Source organism: Amia ocellicauda, chromosome 14, assembly GCF_036373705.1.
Source record: "Amia ocellicauda isolate fAmiCal2 chromosome 14, fAmiCal2.hap1, whole genome shotgun sequence".
NCBI lineage: Eukaryota > Metazoa > Chordata > Actinopteri > Amiiformes > Amiidae > Amia > Amia ocellicauda.
The window spans coordinates 23,862,491-23,884,020 of record NC_089863.1 but is presented as its reverse complement, the minus strand read 5'-3'; the positions used below and the strand labels follow the sequence as shown (position 1 = coordinate 23,884,020).

Genomic DNA, 21,530 nt, shown 5'->3' with positions numbered 1-21,530 from the left:
GCCACTGCCTGAAGCTGGACAGCAAGTGGGCGGGCCCCTGCCTGGTGGTGGAACGGTTGGGGAAGGTGGTGTACAAGGTTCACCTCCCTCCATGAGGCAAGGCGGTGCCTTGCTCCCTATTGTGGCCGGGCCCGACCCCAGCTTCCTGGAGCCTCCACCTGCTGCCCCATGTCCCACACCTGTCCCCTTGACTCGCCATCTGCTGCCCATTGTCCCTCACCACTTGCCCTTGACCTTTCGCCAATGGCTCCATGTCCTGGATCTTCTCCCTCTGCCCCATGTGGCCCAGTACTGAGAGCCTGAGTAGAAGAGGGAAAGTCAATGCACCTCTTGCTGTGTACAATAAAGCCTCAGTTTTGTTTTGGAATCCTGTTTATTTGCATTTATTTCAACCATGACCTCAAAAGCTGAGGTCGCCACAATATATTACAAACAGTATAACAACATTATAAAATTCGATTTTAAAAATGATGATTTAAATGATTTAATGATGATAAAAAAAAGGATTGTACACATAAATATACAATACATCATCAGAATTTATATAAATGTGGCCCAATGTAAAATAACCATCTATTAACTTAACATTATAGTTAAACATATACATTAACATTGTAACATTATAGTGAAACAATTGCTCACATGAGTTTTAGTGTTTTCGTGCTCAGCATTGCGTAGAAACCTAACAGATGGAACCAGAAGGCCGGTGGGAAGTTTTGTATTGTATCCTGCACTTGTAACTATTGTGTCCTAAACCGGGGACTATTGCGTCCTAGAGTTCTGCGGGTGGGGCGTAGTGACGTCACGCAGCAGCTCTTCTTGAACGCACGTCGCGTTCTCATAGCGCAGATGTTCGCAGTTCCGCACAGATCTGCGCGGCTCAACCAATGGCAGCGGTGTAGTTTTGCATATCTGCGCAGAACTGCAGAAATCTGCGCTACAGGAACACGACCGCGCACCTCCGCATTTGTGTGCAGAACTGCGCTTCACGAACGCCACTTGTGTCTCAGGTATGTATCTGTTTCAGTGAGCGAGTGCTCAATTTACACACTGCGGCATAATAGTGTGAATGAACATGTTAATTATGTGTAAGCGAGTTTGGAAGGTGTTTGTGGTAGGAAACGCTGGTTAAACAATGTGTTTACAATCGACATTTCACCTGTTGCAGTAATACAGTGATAATAAGAAATTGCGTTTAAAACTGAAACGTGTAAACTATTGTAAATATAAAAGTCTAAAATATAAAGTATTGTGAACAGATTGATATTTTATATTTTGTTAAAATGAAAGAACAACTATATTTTACAGTTTTTGTTACAAACAGCTAACAGGTTTATAACAGGTTTGTACTGCAAGTATTACTTCTATTTAATTATCTATGCAGCTTAAACTTGCAGATTTAGTTTTTTAAAGGTATTTTAGTGGATGAAAAAGATCACTTTAAAAGTGATGAGTGGTATTGAATAGTCATGGCGCTCAGTGAATAAAACTGGTACATAAGTGTTTGTATGGACACATTGTGTAGGAATTTGTTTTAAAACTACATATTAATCTGTTGTGTGTGGGTATAGTGAATTGTACGCTGTTTCAAAGGGACTAATTGATATATTTACTGTGATCACTCTACTGTGTTACAACTGTAATATACTGCTGAAAGTAATATACACTGATCGGACTCCACAATGTGTACCGTGTCTCAGATAAATAATTCTCTTCAAAGGAATTGTTAAGATGCAAAAATGTAAATTGTTTCAGGTTAAAAAAATAGTAGCAATCCCACACTGTATTCGAAACTGCATGCTACCCTACTACATACTGCATACTGCTTAAGTACATACTGCATGCTACATACTGATTTTCTGACTAGTATGTAGTACAGTATGCACTATGAAGATTAATCATTCAGTGTATTATATATGTCATGTGACCTCACGCTACATGGAATGTCAGCCCACCGCGAGGCATGATGGGATGCAGAATTCCTTGAAGTGAGCTTTGGTTGTAAACTGCATATTGTGGTGAATGTAGCAAGCCTCATATTCATATACTACGTGCAGTATGTATACAGCATACTACTGAAATGTCAGAATGTAGTGCGTGTGGGGTGGTAGTATGCGGTTTCGAATACAGCCTGGGTCTTTCAAAACTCACACTTTTATTACATACACAGAGCCGCTGACGTGTCGCTAATGACGGTCAAAGTTCAAAGATGTTTCTTCTCTCCTACAAACCTGTGTGAGATTGATCAGGAGTGTGGTTGTTTAAATGATTTTATTGAATTGTTTCAGGTTGAAAATTATAACAAACTAACTTGGATTGTACTGTGTGTGCTGATGAAAGCATAATATATTGTATGTTATTGAGAATCAAAGGATACCTGGGCTATATTGCCATCTATATGATGGGTGGATTGGTTATGCTAATCCAGGGGTGACCAACCAATATTTAATTGACACATACTGTGTTGATCCTGAAATATGATTTGTGATTTTTGGTGTCTTTATTTCTCTTTAATCCCAGTCCTGGCGTAGCCCTGTGTCTGCTGGTTTTGGTTTCAGCTGAGTTTAGTGGAGCCTCTTATCTTTAACATCGTCATCTGTTTAAGAGCTGAACACAAATGGCAAAGGTCTTTGAAGAAACAAGTTATTAATTTAATTAAATGGTTCAATTAATTAATATAGAGACCAGGGGTACACCAGCACTGGGATTCAAAACTACAGCTGTAGCCATATCAAATTGCATTCCAAAACTGAAATACAACTTCAGAGATTAAAGAGATTAAGCCAATAATGTTTTGGATTTGAATAAAGGTTGATAAACACAGTCTTTACTTTCCATGCATTCTTTGCTTTCTCTGCTGCGTAGTAGGCAATCGTGCCAGAACCAGCGGGGATGGGCGACCGAAAGGAACCGGTGGCTGTTCTCCGTTCATGGAAGGTCACGCTCATTGAAGTGCTAAGTATGGATCCCAGCCCAGTTCTGCAGCTGTGTGACTCAAAGTCCCTCCTCACTCGGCAACAGTACAGGCAAATCAAAGCCACCCAGAACCCCTGCGAGAAGATTACGAGTCTTCTCGACATTATAATGGACAAAGGAAACGAGATGACGGGGGTCTTCCTGGAACTGCTCAAAGCCCTGCAGGAGGATTACCCCAGACTTGCAGGGCTCCCCGGGTCATCTGATGTTGTACGTGACTTACAAAGTAGGTATGGGTGTACAAACAGTACCGTAGTAGAAAATTCTAGACCCCATTGGGTTTGTACAGTATACAGAAACTTCAATACTAAAATTAAAAAAAGTCTGATACTAGAATTTTTATGTTCGGAACTTCTGTCAAATGTGTCTCAAGTTGTAAAAACTGAAGAATCAAGTCGGTCTAGTAATTTCTCTGAATCCATGAATGTGAGTTTATTTAAGGCTCTTAACTTTTCTCTGCGTATTATTAATATTGGAGACATTCAGTGTACATTATCTTACAATTTCCTTTCAAATGTTCAGATACCATCCATATCAAGGTTTTAAAATTGGGCCAGTCCTTTTAACAAGTGCAACCAAGAGAGAGAATATAATAATAAATGTGCTTATGTGTATTTACATGATTACTGTAAATTAAATAGACAAAATAAACATGTATTTATTATTTAATGACTTGAAAGATAGATCGCTAGAATGAGCATTTTCAGAATCGCAAAGAATTAACCATAAAACAAGCGCAAGCAAGAGAGAAAGGTTGCGTTCATGTAGCACAGATGTCCTCAGTTCTGTGCAGATCTGCAGAATCCAAACTGAACAGCATACATTAGTTTTAATCTGATCATTCTGTTTTCCAGCTGCCATAGAAAAACACAAACACTGTGTTATTGCAGACAATGAAAAGCTGGTTGAGTATAACAGCCTGCCGTGGGAGAGTGTCCCGATTTCTGAGCGCTATACGCCCCTGCTGATGGTTCGATCCCAACAGCCTTTCGAAGACCAAGTACACGAGTTGATGCGAAGAGGCAGCCGTCAAAAGACAGCCGTGGTCACAAACAGGTCTGAAGTGAGCCTAGATGATTTTTTTCACCCCGATCAGGATCTTCACCAACCCAAGTGCCTCATACTGCTCGGAGTAGCGGGTGTAGGAAAGACAACTCTCGTGCAAAAACTCATGGTGGACTGGGCCCAGGGCAGACTGTACCCAGAGCACTTTGATTTTGTCTTCTGTGTGAAGTGTAGGGAGTTGAACCTCCTGCCCGGAAAGCAAAGCCTTGTTGATCTTCTTTTGTTGAATTACAGTCATCTTGACCCTTCGATAGGGGAGATACTGAAGCGCCCGGACAAAATCCTCTTTGTTGTCGACGGATTTGATGAGTTCAGATTTTCCATCGGTCAACCTCTACACGAGCTGTGCAGGAAGACGGACGAACCCAGCGCTGTTGACAACTTGCTCGCTAGTTTGCTGAGAAGGAGGCTGCTGCCAGAGGCGTGCTTGATCCTCACCACTCGCCCCTCTTCCTTGGAACATCTGAAGGATATGAAGCCAGATGGCTGCTTTGAGATCATGGGCTTCCCGGAAGAGCACCGTGAAGAATACTTCCAGCGTTTCTTTACTGATGAGATGGTGGCGGCCCAGGCTTTCCAGCACATCCAGGAAAATGAGGTGGTGTACACCATGTGCTACATCCCAGTCTTTTGCTGGATTGTTTGCACTGTGCTGAAGGAACAAGGGAAGTTTGGAAATGATTACCCACAGACTGCAACGGAGATATTTGTCCATTTCTTGATCATTTCAATGAAGTATCATCACTCTTCAGGACAAACCGATCTGATGGCATGTCTCCAAAAGCTTTGTAAAATGGCCGCTCGTGGAGTCCAGGAAAACCGCATTATCTTTTACCCTGACGAGTTCAAAGAGGCCGGCCTGGAACTGCGAGACGTGACCTCCCTCTTTTGCCAAGAGATCTTTGTGAAGGAAGTAGTGGGGACTTGCACTGTTTATTCCTTCATCCATCTTACGGTCCAGGAGTTTCTTGCTGCCCTGTCTCATTTTATTTGTGAAGATGATGCCTATTCCATTTTTACTCGAGAAGATTACTTCTGGAATAGACCAACGTCGAGTCTTGGGAACCTCAGTGTTACTTTCCGTTTTCTCTTTGGACTTACCAATCCCTCATCTCAAAAACTACTAGCACGCCACATAGGAACCCTTAGCCCAGCAGCCACAGCAAGAGCAAATCAATGGCTACAAAAAAAGATTGGAGATTATACCACTCATTCCTGGAATGGATCTACCTTCCTGAACCTTTTGTATGCTCTTTTTGAGAAAAATGATCCAGAAGTGACCAAAGAGGTTTTAGCCACAGCAGACAAAGTGGTGCTTTCCAGAGTAACCTTGAGCAAAGTGGACTGCCTCATTATCAGGAAAGTCTTTCAACAAGGGGATCTGCCATCTAATTTAAAATTAAATTTGGGAAATGGAGATGTGTCGGATGGATTGCATGTCTTAGTTCCAGTTTTGCATACTTTTGGAATTATTCTGTAAGTACTTTTCATCATTGTATCTCTAACTTAAAATGATTCAGAGTAAATGAAACAATTAGTCTTGATTTTGTTTTATTTTAAAAGAACAAATAAATGTACTGGGAAATGAAACACCAAATAAAAGCAATGATCAAAAAACACTTGAAACTAACTCTATACGGACGGGTGACAAAATAAAGGAAAACCGAACATAAAGTGTCTCAGTGAGGTGTTGGGCACCACGAGCCGCCAGAACAGCTTCAATGCTCTTGGCACAGATCGTACGAGTCTCTGGACTCTACTGGAGGGATGGACACCATTCTTCCAAAAGTTATTCCCTCATTTGGTGTTTTGATGATGGTGGTGGAGAGCGCTGTCTGACACGTCGCTGCAGAATCTACCATAGGTGTTCAACTGGATTGAGATCTGGTGACTGTGAAGGCCATAGCATATGAGTCACATCATTTTCATACTCATCATACCATTCAGTGACCCTCGTGCCCTGTGGATGGGGCATTGTCGTCCTGGAAGAGACCACTCCCTTCAGGAGAGAAGTGTTTCACCATAGGATAAAGGTGATCACCCAGAATAACTTTGTCATGATTTGCAGTGACCCTTCACTCTAAGGGGACAAGTGGACCCAAACCATGACAGGAAAATGCCCCCCACAGCATAACAGAGCCTCCGGACCCCCTCACTGTAGGGGTCCAGCAGTCAGGCCTGTCCCGTTCTCTTGGTGTCCCACACATGCACTCGCCCACTTGTCCAGAACACGAGCCAGTTGAGCGTCTGTGTGACTGAAGCTCCTGCCATTCGTGCCCCAATAATGACCCCTCTTTCAAAGTCACTGAGATCCTTTCATCTTGCCATCTTGATCCAAAATCGAGGTCAGCTGGGCTGCTCAGCATTTGTACACATGCCACAGAGCATGACAGGATGTTAATTGCATAATTGTATCATGCAGTACACCTGTTTGAAAGCATCTGCATTCATTATGTTCCACCACTCTTTTATTCAGGTTTTTCCTTTAATTTCTTACCCGTCTGTATATATACCCTGTATGAGGGGTCTGGGAGCATGCCCCACCTGGAATATAAAAAAAATAATTAATTAACAGTTAAATGCATAAATCTGGTGCATTTTGAGTGGAAAAGAGGCTAGATCCGTGAATAAGTTTGTGCTTTTGTAAACAATCCAATCATAAATGTCAAAAAGCCAGACAATCATTTTGTTGGCTATTGGCCATCTAACTATATTATGACCTCTCTTCTTCAAATACTTAAAAATGCTCATCTGAAAATCATGCAAACATTCATCTTAAAACAGTACTTGAAATTGATTAACATTCAACAGCTTTGAATAAATTAATATAATTGGGATATAGCTTTGCCAACTTGATGCTGGAAATAATGCAGCCTACTACCAGAACAGTACAAGTGTGTAGCTAATGTTAGATAGAGCACCAGTCACTATCCAAATGTGATGCTGTCTGCCTAAAATTGCCCTTGAGCCTTTAAAATTTAACCCAAAATAGTGCTCTACACAGCAGGCCAGGCATGGAGGTAATTACATTCCTGCTGATGTGGCAATGTGGCTAGATCTCAATTGGTTAATTTAAGGCCAATTGAGATTCATCCATCCATCTATCCGTCCATCCATCTTCGAAACCATTTATCCTGGTGAAGGGTCGCTGGCAATTGAGATTCAGCCACATCCAATTAAAGGGTGAAGCTCTTCACGGAGAATGAAAAGATGATACTGGGGCTGTGCTGTTGGGGCATTTGTATAGTACATAATTGCATATAAAAGAACCTTGTTTTTATTTTAACTGTTTATACTGTAAGTTGTATTTTGCAATAAAGGATTCTCTGGAAGTTTCCGTGAGATAGGAGTTACTATTCATAAGTTTTGTGCCTAAATTCACACGACTACATTGCAATTTAGTATAGTCAATGTGTACTGTAGGTCACTGTCTGTTTATTTGCTTTATTTTAGTTTACATAATACTCAACTTGGAGACGAGGGGGTCGTCCTTCTCTGTCCTGCACTACAGCGGGCTGACTGTCGGATCACATTTTTGGAGTAAGTACTGTGTGTTGCAAACTATGATGAATATAAAACCCTTTTTAAAATGCTGTTTTTATATATTTTCTGTAATTGTGAGCTTGTTGCTTTTATTTTTTAAAGGTCAACACCATGGGCCTGATATTCTTAGTGTTTGTGCACCTCGCAGAGGGGAATGCGTGTCGCAAATGGCCATCACGCAAAAATGCACATTATTTGCTATATTCAAAACCCCGTTTTGCCTGGCACAATCCATTCTGCGCCATTCACCAAATATGGGGTGGGAGTGGCTGAAATTATGCGTGATTCCTGCTATATTTGTAGGTGTGCCCCACGCAAGAAACATTTGGACAGTAAAACTGCACTGTACACCCGGCATCAGCAACCCCGACATGCTGAAGGATGTACTGGCCTCAGACATATGACAATACGCCCCCCTCATACAGTGAGGGAAAAAAAGTATTTGATCCCCTGCTGATTTTGTACGTTTGCCCACTGACAAAGAAATGATCAGTCTATAATTTTAATGGTAGGTGTATTTTAAGTGAGAGACAGAATAACAACAAAAAAATCCAGAAAAATGCATTTCAAAAAGTTATAAATTGATTTGCATGTTAATGAGGGAAATAAGTATTTGATCCCCTATCAATCAGCAAGATTTCTGGCTCCCAGGTGTCTTTTATACAGGTAACGAGCTGAGATAAGGAGCAGCTTGGTGAGAAGGTGACAACAGTTGGTGCGATTATTCGCAAATGGAAGAAACACAAAATAACTGTCAGTCTCCCTCGGTCTGGGGCTCCATGCAAGATCTTACCTCGTGGAGTTTCAATGATCATGAGAACGGTGAGGAATCAGCCCAGAACTACACGGGAGGGTCTTGTTAATGATCTCAAGGCAGCTGGGACCATAGTCACCAAGAAAACAATTGGTAACACACTACGCCGTGAAGGACTGAAATCCTGCAGCGCCCGCAAGGCCCCCCTGCTCAAGAAAGCACATGTACAGGCCCTTCTGAAGTTTGCCAATGAACATCTGAATGATTCAGAGGAGAACTGGGTGAAAGTGTTGTGGTCAGATGAGACCAAAATCGAGCTCTTTGGCATCAACTCAACTCGCCGTGTTTGGAGGAGGAGGAATGACCCCAAGAACACCATCCCCACCGTCAAACATGGAGGTGGAAACATTATGCTTTGGGGGTGTTTTTCTGCTAAGGGGACAGGACAACTGCACCGCATCAAAGGGACGATGGACGGGGCCATGTACCGTCAAATCTTGGGTGAGAACCTCCTTCCCTCAGCCAGGGCATTGAAAATGGGTCGTGGATGGGTATTCCAGCATGACAATGACCCAAAACACACAGTCAAGGCAACAAAGGAGTGGCTCAAGAAGAAGCACATTAAGGTCCTGGAGTGGCCTAGCCAGTCTCCAGACCTTAATCCCATAGAAAATCTGTGGAGGGAGCTGAAGGTTCGAGTTGCCAAACCTCAGCCTCGAAACCTTAATGACTTGGAGAGGATCTGCAAAGAGTGGGACAAAATCCCTCCTGAGATGTGTGCAAACCTGGTGGCCAACTACAAGAAACGTCTGACCTCTGTGATTGCCAACAAGGGTTTTGCCACCAAGTACTAAGTCGAAGGGGTCAAATACTTATTTCCCTCATTAACATGCAAATCAATTTATAACTTTTTTGAAATGCGTTTGTCTGGATTTTTTTGTTGTTATTCTGTCTCTCACTGTTAAAATACACCTACCATTAAAATGATAGACTGATCATTTATTTGTCAGTGGGCAAAGGTACAAAATCAGCAGGGGATCAAATACTTTTTTCCCTCACTGTATTATCCGAATTGGGTCATTTGAATTAGTATGACTAGATTCTCTTTCTAAGCAACATCCTGCACAGCAATGCATTTCCTGAAACCCATATGGAAAGAACATATATTATAAATATACAGCTGTTTTATGTTACCTTCACATGTTATACTTCACATATCCATATATTGCTGTACATTTATTCCTAATATGTGTTAGGTATGCTAACTCAATTTTGTATTGAAATATTTTAAAAAATGGCAGGGATGTATGTCTTGCATATATTGCTTTTATTATTATGTCAGATATACTGTATGCTCTTCTGTATGGGAATGTACACCCAAAACATTGTTAAAACGTATCATATCGTATCATATCGTTTCCAAGTAAATGTTGCCATTTTGATCTTTACCACTGGCTGCATGTGATCTGAATTGTTGAAACAATTGTTAAAGTATTGTATTCGTTTTGCAAAGTAATTGTATTTCTACGTATATCACCATTATTTGCATATACTGGAGAAACTGCGTGATTATAACACAATTTGTAATATTTTCAGCCTCATGTATACAGGAATAACCGATGAGGCCATGCCAGGACTAGCAGCTGCAATAGCTCAAAACAAGTCACTTCAAAAACTGAATTTGTTACATAATAAAATCACAGACAAATCAATTCCACACATTGAACACATGGCACTGAAGTGTCCAACACTGGAAACAGTTGTGTAAGTACCAAGTCCTGCTCTGCGTCTTATATAATTGATTGCTCATATTATTTTCTGACAAATAGAAAGTGATTTATGGGCCCTGTTCTCAAAACAGTTGGGTGAATAAAGCAGGCAGGGCCGGACCAGATCAAAACTTTAACAACCTGCTAATTGTACTGTATTTAATAGTTTCCATTTTTTTCTGTATCTTATTTTTTCTATATTTAATAAAATGCTTTAAATATAGTTTTTTATATATTTTTTTAACAACATTTTTCCCTGCCAATTTTCAAATTTTCACTCCAATTTCTAATTCCCAATTGTACCCTGTTAACCTCGGCTCTCTGCTACAACCCCCACCAATCCAAAAAACACATAACGTACAGGGGGGTGCTGAGGAGGTGAGTCAAGGAATGTAACGCTGACTCCGCCCTTCCAACCTTGGGCAGCCGTCGGGTGGTTATGCGCCCCATTCCCAGCCGGCTAGGAATCGACCCACAAACCCTGTCACAGAGAGCAGCCTGCACACCAGGCGGAGGTTTTTATTGGAGGCGCCACTCGGGAGCCCCAGGTTGCCAAAAGTGTCGATTTGGTCCAGGCCTTAATTGAAATACCAGTATTGTAAGAGTCATAAATGTAATGTACTTGAAGTTTATATTCAATATCGATTGATTTATTATATTTTTTTCAGATTGAACAATTTATTTTCTAAAGAAGGAAGACAACATCTGGAAAATTTGACATCTGTGAAATCGGGATTTCATGTCCAGTGGACACGTTACAGGTGATGAAACCTTGGTGGGTCAGTTGTGATTCATAAAGTACTGCTGGGAAAAGGAAGTTACTGATTAGCTAAATGTGCCTGTGAAGTATGGCTGGCCATTCACCGGCTCCGGAACTGATGTCACGGAGCTGCTCCGGTCTCTCCCCCTCCATTGAAGTCTCCCAAAAGTCCAGTTTTCTTGAATTAACAAAATTAACTTCATAGGTATTGTTTTGTGTTGGGGATTATAAAATACGATCAGTTCTCACTCTAGCTGTTAGTCCATATACATTATATTTTATTAATTGTAGTTGCTACCTTCACTTTCTCAGTTCCAGAAGTGATTCTGTAATCGCATCTCTCGTAACCACTTGCAAAAGAAGGACAGTTTATTTTCACTCTACACTTTTAAGTATCTCCAAATGATTTAATTTCAAACATATTCTTCATCTGCCTACATTCACCTCATTTTACAGCGATATCTTATCTGAAATGTCCTGACGTTAGATTGACCAAAAGTTTGTTTCCATGGAGTTAAGGTCATATACTGGAGTCATGCCCCCCCACCTTGATTGCCACTAGGGTTGCCACATTTGAGATACGAAAAAACTGGACGCCTGGGAGGGAGGTATTGGTGAAATATCAACCGAGGTGGGGGTACTGGCGATTTAACGACCAGGGAGGGGTTGTGCTGGCGATTTGACTACGACAACGTGGAGGTTCAGGACATCTTCCAAAAATACTGGACCAGTGGTCAAACCAGCCGTGTCTCCGGGGGGGTTCAGGAGTACTGACCGAACCCCCTTTTAATGTACAAAACAATATAAAATATATACAATCACTGGATGTATTTCTACACAACCTCTTCATTACCCCCACTCTATAAGTACAACATACAACAAAACTATGAAGACTAATTCATCTGTGATAGTGGTGACCTCTTCCTTCTTTACTTTCAAGGGAAGGATCATTTGCGGCGCACAGGCCTGTACCAATGTTGCCGTATTGATCTATTACGTCATTCACTCTGGCTGGCTTTTGTCTTAACGAGTGGCATTCATTAGAGATCAGTTCCCATGTACGTGTGCTGGGTGGTGGTCATTGTGGGTGATTCAATAATGGGCAAAAGAAAAACAGAAAAAACGAATGACCCTAAGCATCGAAACATTTCTGATTTGCTCCGCTGAGTAAAATCTTTAATTTCATATTGCATTACCATTTAAAGTTCCTGTACAGTTTTCTTTCTCGGCGCATTTCGATTGACTCGTTTCACTGGAAAATGCTTGTTTCTGATGTAGTCCTGAATCCTGGTCGGGTATGGTCAGAAATGGATCCAGATTATGTTTCCAGAGGTCTAATTTTCAAACATTTCTGGGGGAAGCCCCCCAGATCCCCGGCCCCAGGCTCGATCCTTCTGGCACTTGGTCTCTGGCACTCGGCCACTGAACCCCCCTACAATATGTTGGTACATATTAATTGGCACAGACATCCTTATTGTAGAATTGTCTACTTTTTCATATTTGACTGGTTAAACATGTTTATGTTATTCATATTTTGGTTTTGTTAAACAGTTTACATAAAATAAGTAAACAAGAGTAAATAAAACAATGAGGATTTCTATATTGTTATCTCTTTTATCATCTTAGAAAATGTAAGCTGGAACAGCAGTGTGGAGCTGAAGCCAGCAAATCCAGAGCTTTGCCGACCCTACTGTGAAGCACCAGACATTTAATATATAGTTATATAGTTGCCTCTGGAATTATTCACACTCTTCATAGACTACAATGGGTTTGAGCAAAATAAATGCAAGTGTACATTCAGTATGTGTTGTACAAATTAATGAAAACAGTACTATTTTCAGACATCCCTTATTGTATTTTCAGAAATTAAGTATTGGACTATTTTTGTAGTATTTCCAACATTTGTAAAAAAACTGGAAGTTCAAAATTATTCACACACAAAAAAGAAAATGGTGGGATACTAGAATTTTTGTTATATTCAATACTTCTGTGAAATGTGTCTCACGTCCTCATGATCGAGAGAATCAAGACTAGTCGGTCTAGTAATTTCTTTGAATCAGCGAGAGGAATTGTTTTTTCAGGCATTTAACTTTTCTCTGTGTATTATTAATATTGCACACATCCAGTGTACTATGTATCTACAAGCATATGAGTGTAGATTACAATATCATTATAACTGTGCTTCTATGTATTTAAATTATAACCTTCAAATACAATATGACAATAAATAAAATAACTAAAACTTTTTTCTTTCTTTAAGACCCGCAACAAACACACCAGCAGAACAACAAGTGCAACCAAGATAGAGAATACAATAATAACTGTGCTTATGTGTATTTACATGATTACTGTAAACAAAATAAGTGTCATTCCTTGAAACAATGATGCTGCAAATGACCTGCTTTTCAGATTAATATTCTGTTATTTATTATGGTGTTGGTAGTTTTATAGTTAGTTATTTTGTTTTATCTATCCAGTTATAGTTCAGTGTTTGGAAACAAAAGGTCAGTGGTTATTCTGTGCCTTTGGCTCATAATGTTTTTAGTTTTTTTTGTCTTGTCCTGGGATCTGGTATTTGGGTATCGTTTCGGTATTGAATGTTGTGATACTAAACCTGGTATCGGTATCAAAGTCGAAATTCACACTTTCTTCCTGAGCAACATACGCCGGATCCGTCCCTTCCTCACCGACTACTCGACTCAGCTGCTCGTCCAGTCACTGTTCCTCTCCCGCCTGGATACTGCAACTCCCTCCTGGCCGGCCTGCCTGCATCCACTACCCGCCGCTCCAGCTCATCCAGAACTCTGCGGCTCGTCTGGTGTCTCTCTGCCACGGTTCGCACACGCTACTCCACTGCTCCGCTCCCTCCACTGGCTCTCGATACCGGCACGCATTCAGTTCAAGACACTGACCCTCACCTACCGCTGTCTCGACCACACTGCACCGAGCTACCTTCAGACACTCGTCTCTCCATACATCCCCTCCAGACCACTGCGCTCCTCCAGTGCCAGAAGACTAACTCTGCCTCCTCTCCACTCTCCTTCCTCCAGAGCCGCTCCTTCTCATCCCTGACCCCTAAATGGTGGAACGACCTGCCCACCGAAGTCAAAACAGCAGAGTCCTTGACCTCAAGACACATCTCTTCCGACAGCACCTGTAATATTAGTCCTCTATCCCTGCTAGATAGTTCTTCACAGTTCTTATTATGCTTCTCTCGTTCTTGATTGTTTTCCTCCTTGCTCCCTTTCCCGTAGCCCTTGACTGTGACCCTACATCTTGACAGCACTTAGTTTTCACCGTTTAGGATGTAGGAAGTCTTTTACTGTACTTACCTGTGTATATTGGAAGTTGTAAAATGTATTAAATTTTGAATTGCCCTGTTTAATGTAAATTTGAATTTGTAATGTTTGATGCCTTGTACTGAACTGTATTCTTGCACTTTATATTGCACTTATGTTGTAAGTCGCCCTGGATAAGGGCATCTGCCAATAAATAAAATAATAATAATAACAATAATAATAATAATAATAATAATAATAATAATAATAATAATAATAATAATAATAAATAGTAGCCTATGCATGGCTATAGCATATCTAATCTGACAGGGCTAGTCCAGTTTCCAATTGAATCACTTCTTCTTGATTGTTGCTTCCCAAAAATTGGATGTCCTGATGCATCACTTCCTAAAATGAAGGAAGGGGTTTATATAGGGGTTTATATTCCCTTTCAAGGAAAAGTGTATCATATTATGTAGGTTATCCATTATATTAGACAAATTGGACTTGAATAGGAGGCCCAATAGTACTTGTGTTTGCGTCAGACAATGACACGGGCTCATGTCAACTGCACATACAAGATATGATGCATTAAGGGTACCAAAAAAAACAACCAACCATAAAGAACTGCGCAATCGCACTGGCGAGTTCTTTGCAGTCTTGTCGGTGGTCAGAAGGAAAACGATGCGTTAAAGAAAAATGCCCAAAACCACAAAAGACTGGATTATAGAGACTCTGGAAAATCTCGTAGACGAAGATCTGAAGAAATTTAAGATGAAATTGTGCGATTGTCCAACCGAGCCCAAAATCCGCAAGAGAGCGATTTATAATGCCGACTTTCTGGACCTGGCAGACAAACTAGTGAGCACTTACACCGAGTACAGAGCTGCGGACGTGACTGTGGAGGTGTTAGAAAGCATCGGCCTCATGCAACAAGCTGCCGATCTGAGAAATGGCATGAAATCATGTAAGTAAATTGAAGAAAGCAAATAATGTAAATGCAAAGGAAGATAATATACTCATGATCTATGCTAAATCAGAAGGACGTGAAAACGAAAGGAAAAGTCCAATCAAAACAGTCACATGTATGCAACAACCAGTCACAAACGCAGATTAGATTATTTGTTTGTTTGTTCCTCCCTCCATACATTTCCGTTCATGTGTCATAATGTGTTGACGGTTTTATCAAAGGGGTCATGTAGTAGAACGTGTCAATCACAATTAGAATAGTGTCGACGAGATCAAACGTTCACTTTAAGTGTTATGTTAAGGATTTTAATTTTGAGCACCTGGCAGATGAAAAACGGTGGCGGAGGAACTAGATAGAGGGACAGATACAGGTTCCCGTCTCCCGCTATACACATACTTGGATTGAGCCGGGAGAAGGGTCGAGAGGAAATACGGAAAGGACAGATGACGGACTGAAACATGTGCTCTGATGTTTCACCTAGAACCAGTGATGCTGGGATCAGTGGGCAAGAGAGGTTGCTGCATTTTGTTATTAGTTGTATTAGTTATTAAAATTTAGCCTAAAGTATTTAAAGGTTGGTGTACAGGTGCCTCCATGCAAGTTATTCAAATCTAAGCGAATTAAATATTGATAATGGCTTGATGCTTCCACAATACAAATCATGTTCTTGTTTTTCTCATTATTACTATCATATTCTTATTCTTTTTTTTTTGGATGGGTTGGCGGTGGGTGTCAATGAACAGACAGCAGTGTCCCCCCCAATGTTGGAGACAAACCTACGCCAATATGCACAGGTACACTTTTTGTATTTCTAAATAAACCTGATACAATTAATGCCATACAAAAAAGTTACAATGATGTATTTAAACAGAATGCAATTCGAATAGATCCAGAAGAATTGTTAAGAGCAGCATGGTAATCAATTGCACGGTTTATTTCTAAACAAAATACACAACCAGCTGTTTATACACATACAAGTTGAAAAGTTAAAAACTAGTTAAAAGGATTTTAAGACAAACATACAGGACTTAAAATCAGTGGCTCACACTGCTAATCTCCCCCTCCAAGCCAATTCCAATGGGCACTATAATAAAAACAGAAGTCTGAACAGAATGTACATTTTAAATACGTTGACCACTTGCTACAGTCCTCTGTACTCACCGAGTAACTTTATAACACATCTATGTGTCCCAGTCTTTTGGACCCATCTATATAAGAATTGAAACACATTGAATATTTGCAAATATGTTAAAAGGATGATTTAATGTAGGGATGCATGTTCAAGAAGTTCATAGACACACAGATATCCTCTGACTCAGTCATGTGAACGTACTGTTACTAACTAGGATTAAAGACCTGTTTCAGTTTTGTTTTCAGCGCAGTAAAACTGCTCTGAAGTAAGCGGTGACCAGAGATTAACAGGGTGCAATTGACTGGCGAGAAAATAAATATGGGGTTTTACTGCACTTAATTTAAGATATATACAGATGGTCCTAAATCAACTTTTTCATGTATACTAATAACTGGAAATAAAACAAATAATTGGAAAATGTAAAAAATAAAAATAAATAAATTAACTCTTTATGTTATGCACACAATAATGACAGTTCCTATTATTTGTTACACTGTACAGCATACATTAGTTTTAATCTGATCATTCTGTTTTCCAGCTGCCATAGAAAAACACAAACACTGTGTTATTGCAGACAATGAAAAGCTGGTTGAGTATAACAGCCTGCCGTGGGAGAGTGTCCCGATTTCTGAGCGCTATACGCCCCTGCTGATGGTTCGATCCCAACAGCCTTTCGAAGACCAAGTACACGAGTTGATGCGAAGAGGCAGCCGTCAAAAGACAGCCGTGGTCACAAACAGGTCTGAAGTGAGCCTAGATGATTTTTTTCACCCCGATCAGGATCTTCACCAACCCAAGTCCCTCATACTGCTCGGAGTAGCGGGTGTAGGAAAGACAACTCTCGTGCAAAAACTCATGGTGGACTGGGCCCGGGGCAGACTGTACCCAGAGCACTTTGATTTTGTCTTCTGTGTGAAGTGTAGGGAGTTGAACCTCCTGCCCGGAAAGCAAAGCCTTGTTGATCTTCTTTTGTTGAATTACAGTCATCTTGACTCTTCGATAGGGGAGATACTGAAGCGCCCGGACAAAATCCTCTTTGTTGTCGACGGATTTGATGAGTTCAGATTTTCCATCGGTCAACCTCTACACGAGCTGTGCAGGAAGACGGACGAACCCAGCGCTGTTGACAACTTGCTTGCTAGTTTGCTGAGAAGGAGGCTGCTGCCAGAGGCGTGCTTGATCCTCACCACTCGCCCCTCTGCCTTGGAACATCTGAAGGACATGAAGCCAGATGGCTGCTTTGAGATCATGGGCTTCCCGGAAGAGCACCGTGAAGAATACTTCCAGCGTTTCTTTACTGATGAGACGGTGGCGGCCCAGGCTTTCCAGCACATCCAGGAAAATGAGGTGGTGTACACCATGTGCTACATCCCAGTCTTTTGCTGGATTGTTTGCACTGTGCTGAAGGAACAAGGGAAGTTTGGAAATGATTACCCACAGACTGCAACGGAGATATTTGTCCATTTCTTGATCATTTCAATGAAGTATCATCACTCTTCAGGACAAACCGATCTGATGGCATGTCTCCAAAAGCTTTGTAAAATGGCCGCTCGTGGAGTCCAGGAAAACCGCATTATCTTTTACCCTGACGAGTTCAAAGAGGCCGGCCTGGAACTGCGAGACGTGACCTCCCTCTTTTGCCAAGAGATCTTTGTGAAGGAAGTAGTGGGGACTTGCACTGTTTATTCCTTCATCCATCTTACGGTCCAGGAGTTTCTTGCTGCCCTGTCTCATTTTATTTGTGAAGATGATTCCTATTCCATTTTTACTCGAGAAGATTACTTCTGGAATAGACCAACGTCGAGTCTTGGGAACCTCAGTGTTACTTTCCGTTTTCTCTTTGGACTTACCAATCCCTCATCTCAAAAACTACTAGCACGCCACATAGGAACCCTTAGCCCAGCAGCCACAGCAAGAGCAAATCAATGGCTACAAAAAAAGATTGGAGATTATACCACTCATTCCTGGAATGGATCTACCTTCCTGAACCTTTTGTATGCTCTTTTTGAGAAAAATGATCCAGAAGTGACGAAAGAGGTTTTAGCCCCAGCAGACAATGTTGGGCTTCCCAACATAACCTTGAGCAAAGTGGACTGCCTCATTATTAGGAAAGTATTTCAACAAGGGGATCTGCCATCTAATTTGCTATTAAATTTGGAAAATGTAGATGTTTCGGATGGATTGCATGTCTTATTTCCAGTTTTACACACTTTTGGAAGAATTTTGTAAGTACTTTTCATTATTTTCAAACTTAAAATGACTTAGACTCTAAGTCTTAGAGAGTTCAACAATTAGTCTTGATTTTAATCTTTTAAAAGAACAAATAAATGCACTGGGACATGAAAGGCCAAATCAAAGCAATGATCACTTTAAACGAACAATATATATATATATATGTATACATTTTAAAAATAAACACAATGCACACACACCTTATTTAAGCAGAACATGTAACACACACAGAAGGAAACCAACTTGAGTTCCCATTTAAAGGGAATGTCACCGATATGTCAACGGCACAGATATAGCATCACATTTGGATCATGACTGGTGCTCTATCTGCCCAAAATGGCACATGACTTTGTGTGTTGCCTTTGCCCTCGAGTCTTTAAAGTCTCACCGAAAATAGTGCTCTACTCAGCAGGCAAGGCATGGAGGTAATTACATTCCTGCTGACGTCCATGTGACAGTGTGGCTAGATCTCAATTGGTTCATTTAAGATTGAGATTCAGCCACTTCCAATAAAAGGGTGAAGCTCTGCACTAAGGCGGAGAAGGAAAAGAGGACAGACCTACTGGGGCCGTGCTGCGGGGGAATTTGTATAGTACATATCTGCATATAAAAGAACTATAACAGTTTTTGTTGCAACTGTTTATACTGTAAGTTGTATTTTGCAATAAAGGATTCTGTATTTATAAGAGTCACTATTTTAAGTTTTACCCCTAAATTCACACGACTACAGTGCAATTTAGTATAATCAATGTGTACTGTAGGTCACTGTCTGTTTATTTGCTTTATTTTAGTTTACATGATACTCAACTCGGAGACGAGGGGGTCGTCCTTCTCTGTCCTGCACTACAGCGGGCTGACTGTCGGATCACATTTTTGGAGTAAGTACTGTGTGTTGCAAACTATGATGAATAGAAAACCCTTTTTAAAATGCTGTTGCAGTATATTTTCAATTATGATGAGCTTGCTGCTTTTATTTTTTAAAGATCAACACTGTTTTTCTTATTCGCAGTGGTACACAAAACTGCATCTGGAAGAAGAAAGTCATGGTTTTGTCACAGTTACAGGGATTCGAATACGCATGTAGCTGCAGTATTCTGCCAGTATTGTCAGTTGCCGGACACATTAGTTCAGGACTGTCAGACTCAATCCATGCAGGGCCATGTGTCTGTTGCTTTGAGTTCCACCAAAATTTCAATAGCTTAATTGGTCTAATTATTTAGATACATTGAAACACCTGCCCTTCAGTCAAATTCACCTTAAACCAGCAATTTTAAATACCTTGCATTTTTGTGTTACATCAAATAATTAGATCAATTAGCAATTGAGGACTTGGGTGGAATGAACAACAGCAACACACGGCCCTCCAGGAACTGTGTTTGACACCCCTGTATTCGTTAATTATCTGCCTTTCCTTAATTCATATCTAATAGACAGTTAAACATGGACACATTATCTGAATTGGGTCATTTGAATTAGTATGGCTAGATTCTATTTCTAAACAAAATCCTATGCAGCAATGCATTTCCTTATATGGAAAGAACATATATTATAAATATACAGCTGTTTTATACATTATCTCTATGTCACACATCTATATGTTGATGTTCATGTATTCTATATACTAACACACATTCTTTGAATTAAAAAAACGGCGGGGATATACGTCTTGCATATATTGATTTTATTATGTGAAATATACTGATGTTCTTTCTGTATGGGAATGTACACACAACACATCATTAAAAGATCGATTAATAGGTAAATGTTGCCATTTTGATCTTTACCACTGGCTGCATGTTATCTGAATTGTTGAAATAATTGTTAAAATATTGTAATTGTTTTGCAAAGTAATTGTATTTCTATGTATATCATCATTTGCATATACTGGAGAAACTGCGTGATTATAATACAATTTGTAATATTTTCAGCCTCATGAATACAGGAATAACCGATGAGGCCATGCCAGGACTAGCAGCTGCAATAGCTCAAAACAAGTCACTTCAAGAACTGGATTTGTTCTCAAATAAAATCACAGACAAATCAATTCCACACATTAAACACATGGCACTGAAGTGTCCAACACTGGAAGCAGTTGTGTAAGTACCAAGTCCTGCTTTGCGTCTTATTTAATTGATTTCTCAGGCCTTAATTGAAATACCAGTCATAAATGTAATGCACTTAATGTTTATATTCAGTATAGATTGATTGTTTTTCTTTTTTCAGATTAGACACTATATTTTCTGAAGAAGGAAGACAACTTTTGGATAATTTGACATCTGAGAAATCTGGATTTCATGTCCAGTGGACATGGAATGATTACAGCTGGTAAAACCTTGGTGTGATTCATAAAGTTGTGAAAAGTTACCTATTAGCTTTTAATTTGTTTTAAAATCAAACAAAATGTGCCTGTGAAGCACCAGACATTTAATATATACTTTTATAGTTGCCTATGGAATTATTCACACCCTTCATAGACTACAATGGGTTTTAGCAAAATAAATGCAAATGTACATTCAGCATTTGTTGCTTAAATTGATTAAAACAGTAATATTTGTCTGGGGATCTTCTGTATCGCTGTATCCTGTTTCTCCATATTGTATTACCATTATACAATAAACATATATGGGTCTTCCTGATGAGTTGTCAGGCAGAAACAGAACTTCCACTCATCTCATGACAGACATCTGGGTCTCTTATCTGTCTCTCCTGTCCGGTCTGCATAAAAGTGCCTGTAGTTTGTAACGTCTCTAAGACTGTTCTTGAGATCACCTCTTGAACCTCTTCCTTGCAGCTGCTTGTAATAAATTATTTATGATTGACCGTATATCTCTCTCTGGTTCATATTCAACTCTTCAGGGGGTATTGTTAGGGAGTGTTTGGCCAGTTTCTCGAGGGGTCGAAGGGGTCAGAAACTGCTAACATGTCATGAGGAACCGTCTCTAAATTGATGTTGGCCTGGGAAACTGAAGGAAAGACCATGCCATCGAGGAGGAGCAGCAGCAAGGGGGAGCGCACACTCTGAAACTGAAACACAGGGGTCTGAGGGCCGGA

General features: G+C 40.4%; 2 protein-coding genes across 5 annotated transcripts; both read left to right on the top strand.

Moving 5' to 3' along the window:
- Positions 1 to 932: 932 nt before the first annotated feature.
- LOC136767453 (NACHT, LRR and PYD domains-containing protein 3) lies at positions 933 to 14,278 on the top strand. The gene is made up of 6 exons (XM_066721243.1): positions 933 to 1,010; positions 2,866 to 3,202; positions 3,831 to 5,517; positions 7,495 to 7,581; positions 9,935 to 10,102; positions 10,776 to 14,278. The coding sequence occupies exons 2-6, from the start codon at positions 2,893 to 2,895 to the stop codon at positions 10,870 to 10,872; spliced, it is 2,349 nt and encodes a 782-aa protein (XP_066577340.1). The 5' UTR covers positions 933 to 1,010; positions 2,866 to 2,892; the 3' UTR covers positions 10,873 to 14,278.
- Positions 14,279 to 14,795: 517 nt separating this feature from the next.
- LOC136767452 (NACHT, LRR and PYD domains-containing protein 3) lies at positions 14,796 to 21,303 on the top strand. Of its 4 annotated transcripts, none has more exons than XM_066721238.1 (6): positions 14,796 to 15,112; positions 15,859 to 15,909; positions 16,786 to 18,472; positions 19,271 to 19,357; positions 20,408 to 20,575; positions 20,703 to 21,303. In XM_066721238.1, the coding sequence occupies exons 1-6, from the start codon at positions 14,845 to 14,847 to the stop codon at positions 20,806 to 20,808; spliced, it is 2,367 nt and encodes a 788-aa protein (XP_066577335.1). In that variant the 5' UTR covers positions 14,796 to 14,844; the 3' UTR covers positions 20,809 to 21,303. The 4 variants fall into 4 exon arrangements, with proteins under 4 accessions (XP_066577335.1, XP_066577338.1, XP_066577337.1 ...); XM_066721241.1 differs by having other exon boundaries at positions 20,708 to 20,809; XM_066721242.1 differs by lacking the exon at positions 14,796 to 15,112 and adding an exon at positions 15,130 to 15,629.
- Positions 21,304 to 21,530: the final 227 nt, after the last annotated feature.